Source organism: Seriola dumerili, unplaced genomic scaffold, assembly GCF_002260705.1.
Source record: "Seriola dumerili isolate Sdu_G_001 unplaced genomic scaffold, Sdu_1.0 BDQW01000449.1, whole genome shotgun sequence".
NCBI classification, from domain to species: Eukaryota; Metazoa; Chordata; class Actinopteri; order Carangiformes; family Carangidae; genus Seriola; species Seriola dumerili.
Window position 1 is genome coordinate 2,721,377 of NW_019174704.1, and position 24,764 is coordinate 2,746,140.

The window sequence follows — 24,764 nt, forward strand, 5'->3', positions numbered from 1 at the left end:
ATCACACTGTGTTGTATGTAAAAGCCACAAACCAGCCATTGTCTTTATGAAGAAATCCTCAAATGAAAGATGTTTTTACTTTCCCTCAAAAATAAAACAGTGTGCTGCTAAGGAAGTTAACTCGATGTGTCCAAATGTTTGCCTGAACAAATCTAGTTGATGCTGTGCACTCTTGCCGACTGCTTTAATTTTTAAATAGCCTTTCGTTTGTTTATTATTCATCAGTAGTGTGAAGTCCTATTTGTTAAGCAGTGCAACTGAATTATGGCTCAATGTCGGGACAATCGGGATAATATTAAAAAAATAAAGCAGGTTTTTGCAGCAGTATCGCCGCTTGTTAGATGCAAATGAACAGTTTTTAAAGTGAAAACAGCGTTTGGATGTCAGTGGTTCAGGAGGGGAAGGAGAAAACCCTCTCTGCGCATGCTCAGACTGCGCTCCCCGTCTTATTAATTTTTAATGGAAAATGGCTGCGTTTCTTATCCAAACCTCTGGAGCAGGGAAATAAAAACGCGTCCAGCCGAACCATCTCGCGTCTTCTTAACGTTCACACCGACACAATCCGATGTGGTGATCACTCGCTAGCTGGCCGATGTCCTGTGGTGCGAAAATATTTGGGGAAATGGATGGACTCGCGCTTTGAGAGATGAAAGATCATTTTTCTCCTTAACCCTTTCTGCTCCGAGATCTGCGAACAATCGAGGTACAGTAACCTTAGTGCTAACGTAGGTGGCCGGACGGTGTGTTTTAGGTCGATTATACGGCTTAAATGTGAGCCGTATACCAGGTATGTGCGCACTTTTCCGCCTCTTCGTCCAGGTTTTAAACCTTTTCCCTACAAAAACCGTTATTCGGGCCAAAACGACGCTTGTGTTGTAACGTTACACAGGAGCAAAGTGACACGCAGAGCAGGAGGGGTTTTGTCGTCTGGACGCAAAGATGCGGAATCTCTGCATATTTTTTTGTGAATGAATATTACTACAGACCGTGTAGAGTATGTGATAGTAAAGTCCACACCTCCTTGCATCCTCTGTCCTGTTCTGCAGAGGAGAGGAGACGGGAATCTCATCAGCAGCAGTCTGACTTGTGCTTTTTTTAAAAGTATTCATAGCCTCATATTAGTCAAGAGTATTGCATTGCTGCAAAGATGTCACTTTCTGGATAAGGCATCCTTTATAAAGGGCTTTATTAATGGTGAATATATAATTTACTAATGCCTTGTCAGTTATAAGCGATCAATAAGGACAACTTTTGGGTTGCCAAGTTGAGGAAACTGCTCCTCCATCCATGACACTTTGCTTGTCTTTTTAGCTCAAATTCATTAGGGATACCTGTCCAATGGACTGTTTGATCAACTCCCCTCAGGAAAAGGGCTGCAGGACATCAGGACCACAATCCAATTACAAAACTGCTCATATATTCATACAGCATTTATATTCATTTATATATCTGAAACAAACAAAAGAAAACGAGCACAATTGAGGAGTTTGGCTTGGAAAACCCAGCATAACACAACAAACTGAGTGTGACCCACCTGGAGTCAGTGGCAATAGCAATTTTATTTCTGTAGCACATTTCATTACAAGTAACCTCAATGTGCTTTACATTTAAAGACAAAATATAAAAAACAAAGGCATACATATACACACAAAAAAACAACCCAAAACATCATCACAACCAAATAGAAACCCCTGCCCCATGTGACACATATGTAACAAACTGTACAACCACACACACACACACACACACACACACACACACACACAGAGACACAGAGACAGAATAATTGACCATAAGTCTCAGACAATAGGTAAGTTTTGAGTTTGCTTTTGAATGTGGAAATTTTTGTGATGGACTCTAGGCAGGATCAGGCAGACAGGCACATCCAGACACCCTCACAGAAGAAAACAACAGCATGGAGAACAGAATGCATCGCTAAAGTTAGAAGATGCATGTCTGGTTAACTTCTCCACCTTTGATAAAGAACAGTGTACAGCTAAACCATTCAGGACTGTCCTCCATGCAGTCAGTGAGACAGCCCTGACGTTAGGCTAGTCTTTATGCTAGGGTGTGTAAAGCTGGACACATTCAGGGTGTTACCCCCTTGTATATTTTAGGCTTGGGACTCACCAAAACCCCAAACCTAAGAAATATGAAGTTGTAAAGCCCTAAACGTGTACAGGCTTCTTTTTTTTATTCAGGGGAAAATACTGACATTTAAAAATTTTATTGCAGAGTTGAGGCTGTTTCGCAGTTCTGCTGTCTGTCCCCAGTTTCATTTGATTTTTACCTGGCATTGAAGTGCCCAGACAACAGTACCGACTCTATACAGAGATACTGTATTGTTCTTTTTATCTTTGTGTAACAATAACACACTTACAATTTATTTCCGACTCCCAGCAGACGATGATGCGCCAGGTGACAAGCAGTGACTTCTGCATGAATAGCAGGCCGTCGTGCTTAGCAGAGGACGGCCACCACCACCCCGCCTCCCACTTTGACCTGTGCACCTCCCAGTCCAACAAGTTCTACCCTCCTCCCCCTCCGTCGTCCCTTCAGATGGCACTGACGCCCATGGCCTTACCCACCCAGAGTCACAAGCCCATGGTGTGCCAGAGACAGGAAGTGCTTGGGGGTGACCCCCGCTCATCTGGAAAAATACCAGGCATTAAAAGCACTGATCAAGCACCAGATGACCCCAAGAAGAAGAACAAAGCTGTTGGGAAGACAGGCAGACGCGGGAGGCCTTTGGGAACCACCAAGCTAGCCGGATACAGAACCAGTACGGGACGACCCCTCGGCACCACCAGAGCCGCTGGTTTCAAGACAAGCCCTGGAAGACCGCTAGGTACAACCAGAGCAGCGGGGTACAAGGTCAGCCCCGGACGGCCTCCTGGCAGCATCAAAGGCCTCTCTCGCCTCAACAAACTGGCTTATGGTAGCACCTGCAGTGGAGCTGCTTTCCCCTATCCGCTACCACACAAAGAAATCCTCTGTGAACCTTCCTGCAAAGAGAAGACGGCTAATGAGTAAAAGCTCTACCCTGTTTCTACTCACCCTCCATCAGTGGAATAAGAGACGCACGTGTACAGGTTTCCTGCCAGATACTGGGGGTGACTATTCTTTCCCAGTCTGTTGTGAGGCTGAGAGGAGGAGATTTTCTATGATTCGTGTTGGTGTCATCTGTGTGCCTGCCACCTGATATAATACTGTTAGTTTTTCAGTGTTACTGCTGGAGATCTATAGCCTGTGAAGGGTTTAACTACTCATTGCTGTATCCGTTTTCTTGGGAAAAAAAGTAATACCTGATGTTCATTGAGCAAGGGGCTTTTATCTTACTAACAACTGTAGTGGTCATTCATGACAAGTTTCATTTTTAGTGTGCTATATGTTGCATTTTAACATCAACAAATGATTGAAACATTCATATTAAAATGTTTAATTACTGTAAACAAAGGAGACCATAGGTGAGAGGATTGATAACCACAATTATGTGATGTACAGCACAAAACAAGGACAAATTTTCCTTTGCATGTCCATTACACTACAATTTGAATATCATATCAGCTTTTGTTGTTGGATATACACTCTTGTTCTTGCTCTTTAAACAAACACATGCAAAGCAAGAAAGAATGGAAGAGAGGGACAAGTAGCAGTGCTGTCTTTGCAGCAGGAAGGTTTGTTGGAAATAGTAGTCTTTAATTTAAAACAACAAAATGCTATATGTAGTACCTCGTATATGTCACATTTGTGAAATGGGAGACATATCACTGGATTCAATTTCTTCAGTTTGAGTGTCTGCTTTTGAGCAGATTCAGAGGAGTAGTTGGGGGTTAAGTGCCTTGCTCAATGGCACTTCAGCGATAGATGTACAGATAATCTCCCAGGCTAACAGCACCCAAAAACTGAAACCTAGTCAATACAACCTTTTCCACTCAGCTCCAGACTAAACACTAAAAAAAAAAAAAACATGACTCCTGCCAATAAACTCTTACTGTTCACACTCTTAAGGCCCCGACCCCCACAAAATGTCTACATATTATTTGCATGCAAATGTTGTCAAAGCAGCCGAGTCAACTTACAGATTCTTGTGAGAAATTTTTGCAGCAAGTAAGTTCACCTCCTGCTTTTTCTTACAACCTACTAAAAATTGGTCAGTGTGGACTGCAGTTTCCTCATTTGTTTATTTTCTCGCCATGGAAAAGTTGTCTGTGGGTAAACATGTGGATGAACAGTGTTTATATGTTCTGCTTGGTACTTGATCGCTCTTCATAATTGTAAAATTTGAGGAAGTTCGTCTCGGCCATGAGACAGTTGAGTCAGAACCTCACTGTAGCAATGGGAAATTGGTGACTGTACTACTGGTGGAAATGGTTTCTCTGGTTTAATTTTGTCAGCTTGCCATGGGCTGGGTGCTGCTACAGATACCAAAATTACATGTTTTTATAGCTGTTTTAGTACACAACTTCATTTTTTTTTCAGATTTACATAACATCCCAAATTTCTCAAAAACAATTTAATTTTGTCTCACCTTAAAGCAGCAAAACAACACCCAGTCTTAGTCTTGTCCTAAAATGTCTCTTGGCAATATTTCTAAAATGTTTATTTTGTGGTTATTATCAAATCTAATTACATTTTGTGATTTTTGTTGTAATGTCCCAACTCATATCACAAAATCTGGCCTAGTCAGGTCAGTTTTGTACCATTTGAGACTTTACTGAGAGAGACTACATTGCTTTACTTATGCTTTGTAATGTTGTCTTGTCACATTGTAGGTTAAGTCTGTCACCCAAAGAATTACCCTGTATCTCTTGTGTTATACATCAAAACCTCTAGTTGCAGTATTAAGTCTAAAAAAGGATAAAAAAAATTATTTAAGAAGCAAAATTCAAGAACAAGTAAAGGTAGATTTTGCTTTAATGTTACATTTGTCCTGAGAAAATGAGCAGACTGATATTCAAAATATCAGATTTGTTAACATGAATGTGTCGCTGAATCCACTGACTATGATTGATATGGCAGTTACATTGTAGTTGTAAAACTTTTAAAACTAAACTTTTCTTAAAAAGAAAAGCATTTATTATTAATATCCTTTATTTGATGTGACATTTGTGTGAGAGACATTTACACAAGCTAAAGCCTCAAATATGTTATTGGTATCCTGTTCACAGATCAACAAATACATGCAAGACATATGTTTGGATTTGCAATTAAATGGTGAGGAGATTATTGTGAACAAATAAGACCATCACTGAGGAGACTGTCATCCACTGCTGGCCTATATTTTGTATTTTAACACTGAGCAGGCAGGGGGCGCTGTTTCTCCAGAACAAGAAGCTAGGAGTTGTCAGAGATATCAGAAACAGAGGAAAACAGTTCTCAGTAAACAGAAAAAGTACTTCCAGCATGTTGATCCTCGTAAACACATGCCAGAGAAGAACAACTCAACGGTCATGAAAACTTCTATGGCATTTATAACCACTACCACAGGTGTTAGACGGAGGCCGCAAAATCATCGCAGTCATGGTCTCATTTGTTTGACAATTATGTATTGATGTTTTCATTTCTACATGTTGCTTCTTACTTTTCACTCGTAAACTAGTGGTATCAATCTCTCAGTTTAAAAAAAAAATAATCACAAGGTTTATGTTGCTATTTATTATGTTTTTCTAGGTACATTATCATAGCCCTGTAGAGCACTTGAATCTGACTGTTGGGGAAGCTGGTGTTGATGTTGATGTTGATGTAACATGTAATAATTAAGTTCAACAGATAGTTTTATTGGTTCAAAATGAATTATTTCACAACATGCTTAATGCATCGTAAATATAGTCAATCACATGCAGTTAAAATATGATTTTGATCCAAAATAACTGCTTGACCCTTTTTTGTGTTCAAGTTTTCATCATTTGGCAAATGAGTTTTTAGTGCTAAAATGGAATCTTACAACTTGCCCAGATGAACGTTCAGTTTTTGCTATTATTCATATTTAGGGAATTCAAATCCTAAGAGTGAAGAAATAGTACAGCTTCACTGAGTTAATCTCTCATGACAAAATTTTAAATGGTTAAATTTGGTGCAATAATCTGTTGTATGTATTGTACTGTGGAAACTTTGATACTATCACTTTTTATTATTGTTGTATTTTGATACTGGTGTACAAGGCCTTTTATCACTTGTTTTGTTTATGTGTATAGTGTTAAACAGAGGTTACTGAAAAGTCACATACAAACCTCCTTTTCATCCTCCTTTACCAAAGAACATGATGCTGTCTAACTGTAGGCATTTATGCTATTTGAGTTAAAAAGTATTCCAACATCTCACAAAATAACCTTAGCACGAAAACTCCTGTATAAAAATGTAAATGAAAAAGCACTTGGAGACCACTATCCCATAAAAGATAGTATGATTGTTTGGATTAATACAAAACCTTTAAATAATTGTTGCATTTGAAGCTCTAAACATGCAGGTGTAATTGTTCATTGTTCAAATGATTAAAATGACAGTTTCTTGAATGCATTGTAAATTGCAATACATTGATGATGTGAACTTAGTTCCTTACATTTCTTTGTTTTTATATCCATCTGTTATTCTACATTGAAAATATTTCTTTTTTTATATATATAATTCTTATGTAGCCGTGTGTTTTTTTTTTTCTCCACAGTTTTATTTTTTATTTTCAAACATTTTATTTTTTGATTTTTAGGTTCACACAGTGAGGTGGAGCCTTATGGGATAAACATGCTGGTAGGATGCACTGTTAGCTAGATCTGACTTTTTCACCACAGATATTTTTAAAAACACAGGTGTATATAAAATGAAAGATGGTTTAATTCCATTAGCTGCTTCAGTTTCAGGGTCCTGGTATTGTGCATGCTGGTTCACTGTCACACTGTCATGTCTTACTGGGACACTTAAATAGATCATTAATATTCCTAGTAACATCTTCAAAATGTATCTGCTGTGAAAAGGGCCTTTTGCAATAGCTTCTGAAACTTACTGAAGCTTTCTTACTGAAAAGCTGAAACATGTTTTGCCCTTCTTTTTCCTGTTTTTCTGTTTCCGTTTTTCTGTTTTATGTCCATATTCTTAGCTAACTGGGTATCTACTGTCACTTCAGCAGCTACAGCTAATTTGCTAGCAGCTGCTCCACAGCTAGCTAGATGTGAAGACCCACAAAAGTCTTGAGCTTGTTTAAACTAGTGTTTGGTGAAAAAAATAAACAGTTGAATAAAAATTAAAGTAACAAATTCAGAAAGGTTTTTCAGAACTGTACCATCCCTAGCTAGCATATGGAGTTAAGAGCATGATATCCTGTTGCAAAAGATTAGCTTAGCCTGTCATGTCAATGTGGTCTGTGATTCAGTGAAGTCTGTTTATCAGGCTAGCGCAAGGTTAAGTTGTAGGGCTGGGTTGTTAATAATTTGTGTTATAGAACACAAAAGTTTCGGCTGGCTGTGGCCTAAGGGGATGTATTGTCATTGAATGCTAACAAATAATTGTCGCATTGACTCAGTTAATAAAAGGAGTTGTACAAATCTAGTACAGTAGCAGTAGATATTAATTTAGCTTAGAATGTGGACGGAAAACCCCAGGAACATGTTTCAGCTTCAGGCCGATGAAAGAAAAATTAAAAGTTATTAATGTTAGCTATGGCTATGTAAGGGGGACTATGTTTAGACTAGTATTAAAGATGGCTGTGGTCGGCCAAGTGTTTGACATGGTTGAACTGTCGCAAACAATTTAAGAACACCTGCACATCACAATGATTGTGTGTCATATTATCTCACTGACTTGTTCTAAATGGTGAAAATGACCTTGAGATGATGACAGTGTAATCGTGATGTATTGCCAGTGTAAAGCGTAACCTCAGCTGTTTCACTATGAAGCTTTGAGTTTCTAATCTAAAATATTTTGTTCAGTGTATGGCCAAGGTGTATGTGTTGCTAAAAACTATTTTTTTTTTCTGAATTTTGTTTACTTGATGAAAGGCACTGACATTTTGGATCATGACCCTCTGAGCAGGACACTGCAGAAAGCATAAGGGATTAAAGGAGGATTATAGAAGGTGGATTTTCTAAAATAGACTCAATAAAGTGGTTAATTTACTGACATTCTCGTCATTTTTAGACATAATATTTCAAGTTAAATCAGCGCCTACATGAGGCACAGATATTAATGGTTGTTTTCACATTATTGTTTTTTGAGTGATTTTTTTCTCTCACCATCTTCAGCAATAAATCAACACATGGTCTGTTGTCTGTAGATGATGATTTAAAAAAATATTACCTCACATTTTGAGTGTTTTTGAGAAGATGTGAAGCTCAGTTATTCCTAAAGTGTGATTGGCGACGCCTGTAAAGCTTTGTATAATTCCCATTTTATTCCTGCATGATTGTTGTGGAATGTTCAAAAGTTGTGTAATAAATCTGAAAGTAAAACTTCACTTGAACTGTTTTCCTCAGAAAAACTGTCAATATTTAGAAACTTTTCATTCATTTTATGATTGTGCTATTTCTGGTAAAAATAAGTCACCTCCACCAAAGGTTATTTGATTTCCTTCATCAATCTCCTTGTGTGCCTATCTTTTACCTAAAGATCTTAAACAGTTGACTGATTGAGAAGAAATTTTGTATTAAAGTGACTGATTTTTGTGTGCAATTTTACTCAAAAAATAGACTGTTCAAATGGTGACTGGTAAACAATTTATTTATTTGTATATTCTTGAGCAATACATTTTCACTGATGTTTCCTAAAATTGTTAAAAAGTAACAACACTTTTAATACACACTTTAAAAGCTGTTTAGCAAATTCTTTTTCAGAAGATTATATTTAAAAATGATATCGCTTTAGCCAGTTTTGCTAAATTTCATAATAATCATCTTAAAACATTTATTTTTTCCTAAAAAGTAATGTGATTTTGCAATATCATTACAACAGCAGCACAGTATGTGATCCAGACAACAGTATGTAGGTAGTAAAAAGTTTAACTCCTACAAATTATGTTCATGAATACATAAAACACCTAAAAAGAAAACATTTAACTTAATATTACATTTGTCTGGCAGATGATTCTTCCAAAGCAACAAACAAATAATTTTATATATATGGATTTTTTTCATTTTGTAGCTCATATAATCACCAAATTCAACTTTTAGTAGGACAAAAGAAGACAAACAAAAAAACAAGATTTTTGATTAGACATTTTGCATATGCAGTATTTTCCTTGCACAGGACATAATGAACATGTCAGGTAAATATAACAATCAAGTTACATCAAACAAAATAGTTGAATCTATACCATTATTTTTTTTTTTTTTTCACAATTTTATTGAATTGCTGATCTTGAAAACTTGAAAACTTGATCTCTGCAGTACACACAAACCTCAACATACAGGCCAAAGATGAATCACACTTAACACTCCTGTCTACTTGAGCTCACACAACTCAGCTGTGCCTCCAATACAACTTGGAAGCCAGAATCCAGGACAGAGAGGCTGAGTGAAGGTGGTCTGGACTCTGTGGAGGAGATTCATGGTTCCAGAGACGCTGTAGAAAGAGAGAGTACCTGCCCTGTGATCCAGGTACACTCCTATTCTGGAGGACTTAGGGCCTGAGATGGAGGTAGAATTATTGTTATGTCTGAATTCATAAGTACCACTGTAACATCTTAATGCCCAGGATTTGTCATTGAATCCAAATCCACATTCATCCATGGTCCCTGTTCTGCTGATATCCTTGTATGCAACTGCTATAAAAACCATCCCGCTCCACTTCACCTCCCAGTAATGACGTCCTGTCAGACCATTTGTACTCAGGACCTGCCACATTTCAAGGAATCTGTCTGGGTGACTTGGATATAGCTGGTCCTCATTCATTAATGTGGCTTTTCTGTTCCTGACACACAATGACAAACGTGTGTGTGCTGTATTTGAATCCAGTGTGATTTCTTGTGAATATCTCAAGAACTCAGCTCTGGTCTTAGGTTCTCCTTGCAGCGGTAAAACTTCTACTCCAGCATTTTTCAGTGAGACCTTTTCCCACTCCTCATTCACAACTGCCTGCAGTTTATCTCTGACCCGTGACACTGCCGCTGTCACATCCTCAATATACTGCTGTGATTGAGGATTGATGCTGGGTAAACGTGTTGCTTCACTCAGATGTGACAGAGAGGAGTAGTTGTTCAGAAAATGGAGGTGATCCTCTGTGTGTGAGAGCTGCGCCAGATCAGCATCTTTCCTCCTCAGCTCAGTTATCTCCTGCTGCAGCTTGTCCTCGAGCTCTTTGACTCGACTCACATCAGTTTTCTGGTGGGATCTGATCTGCTGCTTCACTTCAGACCTTCTTTTCTCAATGAGACGGATCAGGTCGGTGAAGATCTTCTCACTCTTACTAACAGCTTTATCAGCAGAAAGATTGATAGCCTTCACCTCTTGTTGAAGCACCTTCACATCTTTCTTTATGCCTTGGATTCTCTGTTGGATTTTAAAACGACTCACCCCGAGCTCTGTCTGCTTCTCAGCCCTTTCTGCTACAGCTGTGACTGTTTCATGGCCTTTGTGTTCATCCATGGAGCAGAGATAACAGATACACTGCTGATCAGTGCGGCAGAAAATCTTCATCACTTCGTCATGGCGAGAGCAGATGTTCTGCTCAAGCTTTGAAGTGGCTTCGACCAGCGTGTGTTTCTTTAATAGAGCTACATCGTAGTGAGGCTGAATGTGCTGTTCACAGTAAGAGGCCAAACACATCAGACAGGACTTGAAGGCTTTCAACTTCCTCCCAGTGCAGAAATCACAGGCCACGTCCCCAGGTCCAGCGTGGAAATGATCAGGTGAAGCAGCTTGAAGTCCTACTTTCTTCAGTTCCTCCACTAACTCTGCAAACATGATGTTTTTCACCAGGGCTGGCCTCGGTGTGAAGCTCTTCCTGCACTGAGGGCAGCTGTGTGTTTTCTTCTGATCATCCTCATCCCAGTAGGTTTTAATACAGCTCATACAGTAGCTGTGCCCACAGGGAATAGTCACCGGCTCTTTTAGAAGATCCAGACAGATTGAACAGTTCAGTTTTTCTTGATCCAGCTGAATCAATTGCTGCGCCATTTCTCCTCTAGGAATCAGTGACTGTCAGTAACAGTGGCGGCTGCCGGTCTTACAAGGAGGGGAAGCTCATTTTCGGCCTACATCATAAAATGTGTCCGTTTATTTATATGTAAATTCGCAGTGACAGAAGAGAGTCGCCAAACACAACGCTAGTCGTTTTTAACAAAGACAAAGTCGCTGAGGATCAGTAACGTCTCCAGCTCAACTCCGAACAACGCAATGAAAAACTTGAAAAATGCTCCGGTGGATGGTTATACTTCAATATCGGTGATTCGCTCATTTCGCTGTCAATCAAAAAGGGACTCAGCCTCAGACAGATCATCCAATCATCATGCAGAAGCCGAGCGTCCGGGCCAGCCCACTGTCCCATAGACTGTCCCATGTTGACAATCTAAAGTTCATATTTTTTATAGAGTTAGAATACACTTGGTGACTGTTTAACAATCATTAACCAGGGAAGTGAATCAAAGGTAGGGATCACACAGGAAACCAAGTAAAAGTTCACAATGTTTTACTTAAGCCTGAATTGAGTTCATACATGTGATGTCAGTCAGTGTAGCAAAAAAATACAGATGAGGAGCAGGCAACAGGAAAATCAGGAACAGGTAAAAGGCCATATACGAACATATTACAAACTAGTAATAGTGTAGCAAGAGTAAGGGGGATTCCCCCCAGTGAGTGACGTCAGGAGAGGGGACTCGTGTTTAATGAATGATTTGGTGCAGCTGTGACTGATGGCAACATGAGGAGAGACGAACAGTGAAAAGACGGACAGAGGGAGCATGACGGGGTTGGAGTGACACGTTTGGCGGCGCGGCACTCTGGTAGCGAGGGTGTCGTTCGCAGTGATATAGAGCTGCCGGGGACGAAGACAGGTAGTCAGGGGGAAGCTGTTCCTGTGTTAGGAGGGGAGGCTGAGTGCCTCCTGTAGCCAAACTAGGGCCCACTTTAGAGAGTGTTGTGCTGCTACTGCTCCCTGTGTGCTACCTGGCGTATTGTCTCCACTTTAATCCGGTTGCCAACCGGTTTCTGTCTCGCCGTCCAGCGAAACCGTTTCCCCGGGGAGTTGGACGGCGGCACAAGCTCAGACCCCGGGGGACAGTCTCGCCGTGTAGGCGAGTTAAGTATATTTTATGAACTTTATCCTTATTTCCTTGCGTTGATTATTTGTTATGTATATGAGTTGTGTGGTCGGCCATTTTTGTAGTTTTAATAGTGTGGAGTGGGAGGGCTGATTAAAGGGGAAGTGACGAGTCGTGGGCGGGGCAGTGTGTCTTACCTGTAGTGTCTCCTAGCGGAGGGTGCCAGCATGTCAAATATTGCCTTATGATAAAGCTTAGCCGGGTGGGGGTGGTTTGGCAGTATAGCGTGCGGTTTTCAAAGGTGTGTCTCAAACGCTAGTAAGACTAGCCCTGTGTGCAGTGTGGGGAATATGTGTTTAGAGCAAGTCTTTTGTGTGCTGTGGGTAAAGTAAAGGAAGCCATGTTCCCTCATGACTGTTGCCTTGTCCAGTTGAAGCCCTCCATCCATTTTTATGAATTTCAAGATACTGTATTAATAAAGATTGTTCCTTTTTGTATATTATCACTTCCCTTTGTGTTTATTCAAGGGTTCTGACATTTTCAGCATTTATTGCTGGAGTAAACTCACATTCATTACAATAGGAATGGTTTGAAAGCTTGACTACCAGGTAGTAAAAAGACAATCTGGCAACTGCAGGGGAGAGGATAGAGTATTGAGACACAGGAAGCTGATCGGATAATGAGTCACTAGTGAACAAAATAAACTGGCAGAGAAAAAAACACAGGCAGGAAGTGAATCATCCATAGATATGTGAGGTAAGAGATTACAAAATAAAACTGAAATAAATACAAAGAGTCTGAGTGGGATGTCACAGTCTGTGTCCCCAGCAGAATATTAAACACTTTCTGTTCACAATATATTGTTGAAACTCAGTTATTCCTTTATTACTACATTGTCATTTTTATAACATGAAAAAAAAGAAAAAAGTAACCTGCTTGGATCTATTACAGCCACGGAGGAGCTTTTATAAAAAGCTCACCTCTCAACATTTAATTCTGACGTATTTGCCATTTAAAGCCTCCATGTTCCTTCACATGATATATACTTTGAGGTAAAAAGGTGATTGGGGATGAACAGTGGGCATGGCCCTTTGATATGCTATAAATATATAAAATAACACTGCTTGCTGGGCGAAGTGCATTGCTGCTGTACACTGATCAAAACACATTTTCCTTTTCTGATTTAAATCTTTTTCCTTTCATGTTAAAATGCAAAATTGTAAAATAAGTGTTAAATCATTTAAAAGAAAAGAGCAAAACTCTGCATTTCTAGGCTGTATCTTTATTATTAGGCATTTCTACTGTACATTAGCCTGTGGTACAATGAGTTTTGTTTAGGTATTGTGCTAATAATGATCTTAAAAGAGAAACTTTATTCAATTTTGTGTTAACATTATATTGGCCTTACAGTTTGCAATGTTGTACACACTATTCAATTTATTCTCCAAACAGAATATAAATATAGTGATTAAACATGTAAACAAAAAATTATATGAGTTACATCCATAAACATATGAGTAAGAGAGTAAGTAAGAAGAGTTATTTGAAGTCTTACATGTGTTGTTCTTTTAACACAAATATAATTAAGCCCACTGATATCGTAACAGTTTTTCATCGGTCGTTTTTCAGGTGTGTATTATTCCCCATGTACAGAATATGATGACAAGCTTATTCAATTTAAACATGTCTTTTCAAAATAAAGGTCAGATATCAAAGGTACATATTTGCCAGGTAGTTTAACCCTCACTGTGTGTAGCAGATGAAACTGTGTAATTACTCCTGTCTACTTGAGTTCACACAACTCAGCAGTGTCTCCCGCAGAACCTGGAAGCCAGAAACCAGGATAGAGAGGCTGAGTGAAGGTGGTCTGGACTCTGAGGAGGAGATTCATGGTTCTAGAGACGCTGTAGAAAGAGAGAGTACCTGCCCTGTGATCCAGGTACACTCCTATTCTGGAGGACCGAGGGCCTGGGATGGAGGTAGATTTATTGTTATGTCTGAATTCATAAGTACCATTGTAACATCTTAATGCCCAGGATTTGTCATTGAATCCAAATCTACAATTGTTCCTGGGCCCTGTTCTGCTGATATCCTTGTATGCAGCTGCTATAGAAACTTTACCACTCCACTTCACCTCCCAGTAACAACGTTCAGTCAGACCCTCTGTACTCAGGACCTGCCACAGTTCAAGGAATCTGTCTGGGTGACTTGGATATAGCTGGTCCTCATTCATTAATGTGGCTTTTCTGTTCCTGACACACAATGACAAACGTGTGTGTGCTGTATTTGAATCCAGTGTGATTTCTTGTGAATATCTCAAGAACTCAGCTCTGGTCTTAGGTTCTCCTTGCAGCGGTAAAACTTCGACTTGAGTCACTGTCCACGAGACCTTTTCCCACTCCTCATTCAGAACTGCCTGCAGTTTATCTCTGACCCATGACACTGCCGCTGTCACATCCTCAAAATATGGCTGTGATTGAGGATTGATGCTGGGTAAACGTGTTGCTTCACTCAGATGTGACAGAGAGGAGTAGTTGTTCAGAAAATGGAGGTGATCCTCTGTGTGTGAGAGCTGCGCCAGATCAGCATCTTTCCTCCTCAGCTCAGTTATCTCCTGCTGCAGCTTGTCCTCGAGCTCTTTGACTCGACTCACATCAGTTTTCTGGTGGGATCTGATCTGCTGCTTCACTTCAGACCTTTTTTCCTCAATGAGACAAATGAAGTCGGTTAAGATCTTCTCACTCTTACTAACAGCTTTATCAGAAGAAAGATTGATAGCCTTCACCTCTTGTTGAAGCACCTTCACGTCTTTCTCTCTGTCTTGGATTCTCTGTTGGATTTTTTTACGACTCACCCCGAGCTCTGTCTGCTTCTCAGCCCTTTCTACTACAGCTGAGACTGTGTCGTGGCCTTTGTGTTCATCCATGGAGCAGAGATAACAGATACACTGCTGATCAGTGCGGCAGAAAATCTTCATCACCTCATTATGGCGAGAGCAGATGTTCTCCAGAAGCTTTGAAGTGGCTTCGACCAGCGTGTGTTTCTTTAAAGGACCTACATCGTAGTGAGGCTGAATGTGCTGTTCACAGTAAGAGGCCAAACACATCAGACAGGACTTGAAGGCTTTCAACTTCCTCCCAGTGCAGAAATCACAGGCCACGTCTCCAGGTCCAGCGTAGAAATGATCAGGTGAAGTAGATCTATTTGCTTTCTTCACCTCCTCCACTAACTCTGCAAACATGATGTTTTTCACCAGGGCTGGCCTCGGTGTGAAGCTCTTCCTGCACTGAGGGCAGCTGTGTGTTTTCTTCTGATCATCCTCATCCCAGCAGGTTTTAATACAGCTCATACAGTAGCTGTGTCCACAGGGAATAGTCACCGGCTCTTTTAGAAGATCCAGACAGATTGAACAGTTCAGTTTTTCTTGATCCAGCTGAATCAATTGCTGCGCCATTTCTCCTCTAGGAATCAGTGACTGTCAGTAAGTTTCACTTTCTGTTACCAAAGGAAAGCTGAGCTCTAAGCCACACCAGCTCTGACACGTCACTACATGGAGTTTACACCCATCTGTAAAGAGGCAGGGCTGTGAGAGGGGAGGGAACAAACAATATCTGTTGAATGGACTCTGAGAGCAGGAGGAGGAGGGAGAGGTTATCAGGCTGGGGTTTCTTTCAAAAAGAGGAGCAGTTTGAGAGAGGGAGGTTGTGTGCTAAAAGACCGTTGACAATCTGAAGTTCATATTTTTACAGGTAGAATTTGGTAGTTACACTTGTTGACTGTGTAACAATCATAAACCAGAGAATTGACTCAAATGCAGGGATCACACGGGAAACCAAGTAAAAGTTCAAAATAGAAAAATACAGATGAGGAGCAGACAACAGGAAAAATCAGGAGCAGGTAAAAAGCCATATACGAAGACACAAAATGGTAATGGGAATAATATGAAAGATTGACTAAAGTAGTAAAAAGACAATCTGGCAACTGCAGGGGAGAGGATAGAGTATTGAGACACAGGAAGCTGATCGGATAATGAGTCACTAATGAACAAAATAAACTGGCGAAAAAAAACCACAAAAGCAGGAAGTGAATTATCCATAGATACATGAGGTAAGAAATTAAAAAATAAAACTGTAAAGGAAATAAAACTGAAATAAATACAAAGAGTCTGAGTGGGATGTCACAGTCTGTGTCCCCAGCATAATATTAAAAAACACTTTCTGTTCACAATACATTGTTGAAACTCACAGTTATTCCTTTATTACTACATTGTCACTTTCATAACATGAAAAAAAACAACAAGTAACCTGCTTGGATCTATTACAGCCACGGAGGAGCTTTTATAAAAAGCTCACCTCTCTCAACATTTAATTCTGACGTATTTGCCATTTAAAGCCTCCATGTTCCTTCACATGATATATACTTTGAGGTAAAAAGGTGATTGGGGATGAACAGTGGGCATGGCCCTTTGATATGCTATAAATATATAAAATAACACTGCTTGCTGGGCGAAGTGCATTGCTGCAGTACACTGATCAAAACACATTTTCCTTTTCTGATTTAAATCTTTTTTCTTTCATTCATGTTAAAATGCAAAATTGTAAAAAGTGTTAAATCATTTAAAAGAAAAGAGCAAAACTCTGTGCATTTCTAGGCTGTATCTTTATTATTAGGCATTTCTACTGTACATTAGCCTGTGGTACAATGAGTTTTGTTTAGGTATTGTGCTAATAATGATCTTAAAAGAGAAACTTTATTCAATTTTGTGTTAACATTATATTGGCCTTACAGTTTGCAATGTTGTACACACTATTCAATTTATTCTCCAAACAACAGAATATAAATATAGTGATTAAACATGTAAACAAAAAATTATATCAGTTACATCCATAAGCATATGATTAACTAGAAAACAAACAAACAAGCAAACAAAAGTCAAATCCAACTTCCAAAGAGTTATTTGAAGTCTTACATGTGTGGTTCTTTTAACACAAATATAATTAAGCCCACTGATATGGTAATAGTTTTTCATTATTCATTTCTCAGGAGTGTATTATTCCCCATGTACAGGACAAGGTTTATTAAATTTAAACATGTCTTTTCAAAATAAAAGTCAAATATCAACAGAACATCTTTGGCAGGTAGATTAACCCTCACTGTGTGTAGCAGAAGAAAACAAATCATTTCCTTTTACCATTTTCATTAAACATCTGTGATGTAAATAAAAACAAAAAAAGAAAAAAAAAAAGACATCACCACCCATGACGTTTCATCATTAAAAGGGTCCAAACATACAACATGAAGATCACAAACTCTCACTGTGTAATTACTCCTGTCTACTTGAGCTAACACAACTCAGCAGTGTCTCCCGCAGAACCTAGAAGCCAGAAACCAGGATAGAGAGGCTGAGTGAAGGTGGTCTGGACTCTGAGGAGGAGATTCATGGTTCTAGAGACGCTGTAGAAAGAGAGAGTACCTGCCCTGTGATCCAGGTACACTCCTATTCTGGAGGACTGAGGGCCTGAGAGGGATGTACAATTACCGTTATGAATGAATGTATAACTACCACTGTAACATTCTAATGCCCAGGATTTCTCATTGTATCCAAATCCACATTCACTCCTGGTCCCCATTCTCCTGATATTCTTGTATGCAACGGCTATCAAAACTTTACCACTCCACTTCACCTCCCAGTAACAACGTCCTGTCAGACCCTCTTTACTCAGAACTTGCCACCATTTAAAGAATTGTTCTGGGTGAATCCAAAACACCTGTTGTTCATGCATCAATGTTACCTTTCTGTTCCTCTTAGATAGTGACAAAAATGTGTTTGCAGTGATTGGATCCAGTGTGATTTGACAAGCATATTTCAAAAACTCAGTTCTGGTTTGGGGCTCTTGATGTTGCAGTAATATATCGACTCCTGTATTTTTCAGCGAGACCTTTCCCCACTCCTCATTCAGAACAGCCTGCAGTTTATCTCTGACCCGTGACACTGCCGCTGTCACATCCTCAATATACTGCTGTGATTGAGGATTGATGCTGGGTAAACGTGTTGCTTCACTCAGATGTGACAGAGAGGAGTAGTTGTTCAGAAAATGGAGGTGATCCTCTGTGTGTGAGAGCTGCGCCAGATCAGCATCTTTCCTCCTCAGCTCAGTTATCTCCTGCTGCAGCTTGTCCTCGAGCTCTTTGACTCGACTCACATCAGTTTTCTGGTGGGATCTGATCTGCTGCTTCACTTCAGACCTTTTTTCCTCAATGAGACAAATGAAGTCGGTGAAGATCTTCTCACTCTTACTAACAGCTTCATCAGCAGAAAGATTGATAGCCTCCACGTCTTGTTGAAGCATCTTCACATCTTTCTTTATGCTTTGGATTCTCCGTTGGATTTTTTGACGACTCACCCCGAGCTCTGTCTGCTTCTCAGACCTTTCTGCTACAGCTGAGACTGTGTCGTGGCCTTTGTGTTCATCCATGGAGCAGAGATAACAGATACAGTGCTGATCAGTGCGGCAGAAAATCTTCATCACCTCATTATGGCGAGAGCAGATGTTCTCCAGAAGCTTTGAAGTGGCTTCGACCAGCGTGTGTTTCTTTAAAGGACCTACATCGTAGTGAGGCTGAATGTGCTGTTCACAGTAAGAGGCCAAACACATCAGACAGGACTTGAAGGCTTTCAACTTCCTCCCAGTGCAGAAATCACAGGCCACGTCCCCAGGTCCAGCGTGGAAATGATCAGGTGAAGCAGCTTGAAGTCCTACTTTCTTCAGTTCCTCCACTAACTCTGCAAACATGGTGTTTTTCACCAGGGCTGGCCTCGGTGTGAAGCTCTGCCTGCACTGAGGGCAACTGTGTGTTTTCTCCTGATCATCCTCATCCCAGTAGGTTTTAATACAGCTCATACAGTAGCTGTGTCCACAGGGAATAGTCACCGGCTCTTTTAGAAGATCCAAACAGATTGAACAGCTCAGTTTTTCTTGATCTAGCTGAATCAATTGCTGCGCCATTTCTCCTCTAGTAATCAGTGACTGTCAGTAAGTTTCACTCTCGTTTACCGAGAAAAGCTGAGCTCTAAACCACACCAGCACTGACACGTCACTACACTACACCCATCTGTAAAGATGGGATCTGTGAGAGGGGAGGGGCCTGAAGAATAGGCTGGACAGGAGGAGGAGGGCTGGTTTGTTTCAGAAAGAGGTGTAGCTTGATAGAGGGAGTGTGTGCCTAAAGATTGTAGACAATCAGAAGTCCATATTTTCACAAAGCCATTTGTCCTCTAGGCTTCAGAGAATGTTTGTAATATTTTAAAACTACTCATAATTATTTTCTCTTTATATCCACCTATCTGAGTGGTGGGCCTAATTAGTAAATAAAGTTTATTTATGTCTTTCCGCGTAAACAACACACACACACACACACACACACACACACACACACACACACACACACACACACACAAAAAAAAAAAACAAAACGTAACACCAATTTTTTGCTTGCAACATAAAGTACATTCAGATCAAATTCCTCTAGTCTACTATTTTGATTACCGGAAGTTGGAAGTGCACCATTTATTTTTTTCCGCCAAAGCTCGAAACATTGGTTCCTATGAGCTGTACAACATGACCTCGCATATCAACATGTCGTGATAACCATTCATATTTGTGTCTAACTGGATACATTAGAAAAATATGGCGAGGATATTGAACAAGCTTTACGTTTCCTGTGCCTTATTTTCTGTGTTGCATCATTCTGGTGTTTTTAGGCTTCCGTCCGTGACAGGACAAGGTAAGAGACTGACAGCCGCTTGTTAGCTACACAGTGTTAGCAAAACACTGCGAACTGACAGTTTGTATTTCACGCTAACGTGATATTTGTTAATGTCAACAAGTTTTTTATTACTCTCAGTTTGGTGTTCTTGTTTTGAAAATATGAACCAGATGTCTTTAGGGTAATGTAATGTTTTATCATCGTACTGTGTTCATTACCCCAAACTAGCTGAGATTAGAGATGTTGTACACTGCTAATAAAGGTGTATAGCCTACATATTATCGTTATCAATTGACGTGGGATTTTGGTTGATAAGCTAGTGATACACTCACGCTAAATAACATTTAAATTGGATTAAAAATCCTTGAAAGGAAGAAATATAAAAGTTCAGGAAAATATATACATCACCTAGCTTAGATCATGTTAACTCAACACCAGCTGAAAAGTGTTCTTTCTTGTTTTATCAAAATGTGTTTGTAAACTTTAAAAATTTTAATAAACATACACTTTAGCTTTAGAACTGACACAATTAGTTGATTAAATGATTTATTAATCAACTGAAAATGAATCTGCACTTATTTTGATAATCAATTAATCTTTTAGGTAGGTTTTGAAGCAAAAATGCCAAAATGTCCCAACCTTACCAGTAGAGGAGGCAGTTACCTCTGTCTGCTCCTCAGTGTTGTTCCTGCTCCTCAAATGTGAGGATTTTCTGTTTTTCTCTGTTCCTCTAAACTGGATGTCTTTGGGTTAGTTGATCAAACAAAATAAGACATTTGACGAGGTCACCTTGGACCTTGGAGTATGACATTCTCTAATTGATAGCAACTAATTGATTAATCAAGTAAATAATTATCAGATCCATTGATAATTAAACTAATTGATAGTTGCAGCCCTAATTTGTTCTAGACTCACGTGTTGTTATTTAATTTTTTAAGAGAATGATGCATCGCTGGAGCTCATGCTGTCAGATGATGCAGTTTCTGACTTGGAGAACAGCCCCAAGTTTGTGGAATCAGAAGATTTGGAGTCTCTGCCGAAGCGGCAGTTCAAGACAGCTGAGATTGCAGATGCTGTGATGGGCACTGAAACCCCCATTGATCCATCTGACATCGAGTCCCTCTTCCCAAAAAATGTGAAAGACTTCCAGTCAGGCTTCTCCCCCCCTTGTGATGAGAACAGTGCCCAGTGTGGTTCACCTGTTCTGGCTGCTAAAGGAGTGTTGCTGGAGGAGACGAGCACTGAAATGTCGCAGCAGGTTGGTGACTAGAAGCACTATGAGGAGGAGATGTGAATGGGAGTTTTTGCAAATTGCAGCTTGATGAGAAGTGTGGGCAAGGAGTAGACACCTCCTCTAAAATGCTACTACAGTGTGGCTTTGGCTGGTGATGAGCAACTGTTGTGTGAAGTTTCCCTCACATCAACATGGTGAATTGTTCAGTAAAAATGGCCAGAGAATATTTGTTGCTGCTGCCCGTTGTGGCAAGATGAAGATGAATGTCACAAAAATTAAACGCCACTCTGGCAGCAGATGATTATGAATGGATGGCAACATACTTGGTAAACAGAGTAAATACATACTCTTGTAAATCACTGAGATCAGTGGTTCTCAGTCTGAAGGTTGGAACCGTAAATCAGTAAAGTACTCTTTTAATTTAGAGGTACTCACAAAGAAATTTATGGCATAATAGATGTATCTCCAATATACAAATAAAGACTAAATAATAATAGAAATATTATTTTGCATGTTTGCCTATTTTTCTCTTGATTAATGTTTTTTGTTTTAAGTATTGAATAGTTTTTAAGAATAGTGTTTTTTTTTTCAAGGAAAAAGAAAGAGATTGCTCAGAGTTAGTGCAGGAGAGGCAGACATATCCTGACTCATTAGTCCTTATAACAGGTCAAGCTTCACAAATGCTGGAACTTGCGCTTATAATCAATAGCATCTTTAAATAGATTTTTGGCTGGTATAGGACCAAGTCTTTCAAAGTCCTTGCCGCCATTCTGTAACACACGGTGTGTTAAGAATTTGAAGTCTCAAGGCCTGATGAAATAATCCGGGTTATTTTCTCATACTTCAGAAAGTTCCCTCCACAACAACAGAAAACATCTGTTACCAGAGGCTCAGTGGTATTTATTGTGAAAAGTAAAGTGATTATCATGAGTAAAATTGGTGGTGGTTTCCCTTTTAAACTTTGTTTTGGTTTAGATTTTATATTTTCATGTTATTCTGAGCACCAGTTCTGTAGGCCTCAGGTAAGGTCAGATAGAATAAATACAATGAAGAATTGGGTACCCAGCAGTTGACTTCTCCTTGGTTGTTTACCACCAGGTCACTCTTGACATTGTGCGTGCGGACGTCACGGCAACAGAGGAACAGAACACCACGGAAACTGCAAAGACGTACAAGGTGAACTGTGATAAGAGGAACATCACAGGAATGGACAGTTTCACTGTGCATGTCCTCAACGCTTCGCAGGTATTCATGTTGCCCCCTGAGGCTCACTAGTTGAGGAGTGCCATTAACACTACACATCTGAATGCCGTTTTCCTAATGAATTACTTTTAAGACAACTTAGTACTTAACACACTTTTTAAATTTGCCAACATTTCTCTAATCATACATTCATGATATTGGTAGCCTAATGTTAGAATTCCGAATTCATTCAAAATCTAGTTTTGTGTTGTTTTGTTAACCCTTTTGCTTCATTCTAATAGACCTAAGACACTAGTGTTGTATTTTAAACTTCATTCACAAAACTTGATTATTGATGCTTGTTTAATGAGCACTTTGTTGCTTGGCACCAACAGTAGTTGTCTCACTGTCAGGGTAAAAAAGTCCACACAGACATTTGGTATTATTCCTCAGATAAAGATGTTAGAGGAGTGAACTGTCTGTTTCTCTCATAAGGAGAAAACTAAACCCATCCCTCAATCCCTGTCCCTGCTCCTCATTTCTCTCAGGACCTGATGGAGTACCTGAATGCTAACAGCACAGAGTGCTCTGTGGTGCTGTTCTTCACTGCCTGGTGCCAGTTCTCAGCCAGCCTGGCACCTCACTTCAACGCCCTGCCCCGAGTCTTTCCCAGCATGCACTTCCTTGCACTTGATGCCTCTCAACACAGCAGGTGAATGGTTTTAGAATGTGTCATTCTTCCCCTGTGAAAGCCCGCTTTAAAAGGGCTTTGAGGAAATTACCCTGTTGTCTGTGGCTCAGGTAACATTAGCTTAGCTTAACTTACATTAGCAGCTAGTAAACTAGTTAATTGGATTAGGGATCTATCAAAAAGGTATTTCAAGGTTGAAAATACTTGTGTGTGTGCATGTGAGTGTTTTTTGTTGTTGTGTTTTTGGGTATAGAAAATCCTATTAAAAGCAACTTTGTGTAAACCAAAAACTCTCTCTACCCTTAGACCAGTAGTTCCCAACCCTTTTGGTTCATAACCCTTTAAAAAATAAATAAATGTATGAAGATTCTTTTCTCACACACTATAAACTTAAACATTAAACCTGTGTCACAAAATATCTGTTTTTGATCCCTCATCAAGGGTTATGGCCTAAAAAAATGAGAGAAATGTTTCTTTATTCATTCAATGATCTGCTGGCCCCTTGGATTTATCTTCCCTCAGGTTGGGGACCTCTGCCTTAGAGAGGGCTTACAAGAGCTTACAAAGCTATTTAAGATATGAATTGTATTGTACTAAGAGGCATTTGTAATACTCCTCATGTATCTAAATTGGGTTGCACAAAATATCAGAAACACATTTCAATACAATGGCAGTGCAGCATCACCAATAACTACAGCTACAAAAAACACCATAGAATTCAATTAGCAGGTTTTGGAAAGTATTTCAACCATTACTGAACATTATAATATTTAGTAAGAACATTTTTATGTTTAGATTGATCATTCTGTATGGAAACCAGATCAGCAGCTCTGGTGAATATTTTAAAACTGGATCATTATTTGTAATTCTTGTGTCTTGACCGGCTCGATATTTTCCACCAGCCTCTCCACGAGGTTCGGGACCGTGGCAGTGCCCAACATCCTTCTGTTTCAGGGGGCCAAACCCATGGCTCGCTTCAACCACACAGACAGAACACTGGAGATGCTCACCTCCTTCATCGCCAACCAGACAGGTACAAATGGAGTAGAAATAGCTCAAATTGTGGCCCAACACTTTACTGAGACACTTCATGTTGGTTTTTCCTTTAATTTGTCCCCCGTCTGTATATTCCAACACTGCTCATTAAGCAAGCTGTATTCCCTAAGAGACACAATCTGTTCCAGGGTTTGAAGCTGGCCCTGACAGAAACGTGACTGACGCAGACCGCCTGGGCCCCCTCCCCAGCGTCCCAGTGAAGAGCATCGACTGGCTGCTGGTCTTCTCCATCCTTTTCATCACAGGCTTCACACTGTACGCCATCCTGCGGACAGACAGCATTCGCTGGCTCATACCCGGACAAGAGCATGAACATCAGGACTGAAAACACACCCACAAACAGCCACAAGTCACTAGATGTAAACATTATTTGATAACAGTTGCTAATTTGCTTATTTTAAGTGTTTGGTGGACAAAATTAATTATTTGAGCCATTGTGATTTATAATAAAGAATATAATGATTTTTGGGTGTTTACATTTCAGGGCTGTCGGCTGTATTACACATGTCAAAACTATGAGCCTGTGTTTGTTTTCAATGTACATTTCCAGCCATAATGAAACAGTGCAAAGTACAAACTGTTACTTTATTAATGTGAGGTAGGAGGATCACAGAAAGCAAAAGCTGCAGTGACCTGTACCACATCACACT

General features: G+C 39.8%; 5 protein-coding genes across 6 annotated transcripts; 2 read left to right on the forward strand and 3 right to left on the reverse strand.

Annotated features, from left to right (window-relative positions):
* Window positions 1-311: 311 nt before the first annotated feature.
* Window positions 312-3,732, forward strand: cunh5orf24 (chromosome unknown C5orf24 homolog). Of its 2 annotated transcripts, none has more exons than XM_022762362.1 (2): window positions 312-703; window positions 2,401-3,732. In XM_022762362.1, the coding sequence occupies exon 2, from the start codon at window positions 2,407-2,409 to the stop codon at window positions 3,031-3,033; it is 627 nt and encodes a 208-aa protein (XP_022618083.1). In that variant the 5' UTR covers window positions 312-703; window positions 2,401-2,406; the 3' UTR covers window positions 3,034-3,732. The 2 variants fall into 2 exon arrangements, with proteins under 2 accessions (XP_022618083.1, XP_022618084.1); XM_022762363.1 differs by having other exon boundaries at window positions 2,404-3,732.
* Window positions 3,733-8,728: 4,996 nt separating this feature from the next.
* LOC111234301 (E3 ubiquitin/ISG15 ligase TRIM25-like) lies at window positions 8,729-11,230 on the reverse strand. Its single transcript, XM_022762306.1, has one exon. The coding sequence runs from the start codon at window positions 11,100-11,102 to the stop codon at window positions 9,429-9,431; it is 1,674 nt and encodes a 557-aa protein (XP_022618027.1). The 5' UTR covers window positions 11,103-11,230; the 3' UTR covers window positions 8,729-9,428.
* Window positions 11,231-13,629: 2,399 nt separating this feature from the next.
* On the reverse strand, window positions 13,630-15,690 carry LOC111234302 (E3 ubiquitin/ISG15 ligase TRIM25-like). Its single transcript, XM_022762307.1, has one exon. It carries the CDS (start codon window positions 15,636-15,638, stop codon window positions 13,968-13,970), a length of 1,671 nt encoding a protein of 556 aa, XP_022618028.1. The 5' UTR covers window positions 15,639-15,690; the 3' UTR covers window positions 13,630-13,967.
* A 728-nt stretch (window positions 15,691-16,418) lies between these two features.
* LOC111234303 (tripartite motif-containing protein 16-like) lies at window positions 16,419-19,265 on the reverse strand. Its single transcript, XM_022762308.1, has one exon. The coding sequence runs from the start codon at window positions 19,189-19,191 to the stop codon at window positions 17,527-17,529; it is 1,665 nt and encodes a 554-aa protein (XP_022618029.1). The 5' UTR covers window positions 19,192-19,265; the 3' UTR covers window positions 16,419-17,526.
* Window positions 19,266-19,778: 513 nt separating this feature from the next.
* On the forward strand, window positions 19,779-24,581 carry txndc15 (thioredoxin domain containing 15). The gene is made up of 6 exons (XM_022762309.1): window positions 19,779-19,969; window positions 20,890-21,209; window positions 22,284-22,430; window positions 22,916-23,079; window positions 23,961-24,091; window positions 24,243-24,581. Exons 1-6 carry the CDS (start codon window positions 19,873-19,875, stop codon window positions 24,437-24,439), a joined length of 1,056 nt encoding a protein of 351 aa, XP_022618030.1. The 5' UTR covers window positions 19,779-19,872; the 3' UTR covers window positions 24,440-24,581.
* Window positions 24,582-24,764: the final 183 nt, after the last annotated feature.

Excerpts from the sequence above, each read along its gene's own strand:
- cunh5orf24 (XM_022762362.1), top strand. The coding sequence starts at position 2,407 with ATGATGCGCCAGGTGACAAGCAGTGACTTCTGCATGAATAGCAGGCCG.
- LOC111234301 (XM_022762306.1), bottom strand. The coding sequence starts at position 11,102 with ATGGCGCAGCAATTGATTCAGCTGGATCAAGAAAAACTGAACTGTTCA.
- LOC111234302 (XM_022762307.1), bottom strand. The coding sequence starts at position 15,638 with ATGGCGCAGCAATTGATTCAGCTGGATCAAGAAAAACTGAACTGTTCA.
- LOC111234303 (XM_022762308.1), bottom strand. The coding sequence starts at position 19,191 with ATGGCGCAGCAATTGATTCAGCTAGATCAAGAAAAACTGAGCTGTTCA.
- txndc15 (XM_022762309.1), top strand. The coding sequence starts at position 19,873 with ATGGCGAGGATATTGAACAAGCTTTACGTTTCCTGTGCCTTATTTTCT. Across the intron at positions 21,210-22,283 it reads GCACTGAAATGTCGCAGCAG|GTCACTCTTGACATTGTGCG; the intron begins GTTGGTGACTAG and ends GTTTACCACCAG. Across the intron at positions 23,080-23,960 it reads GATGCCTCTCAACACAGCAG|CCTCTCCACGAGGTTCGGGA; the intron begins GTGAATGGTTTT and ends ATTTTCCACCAG.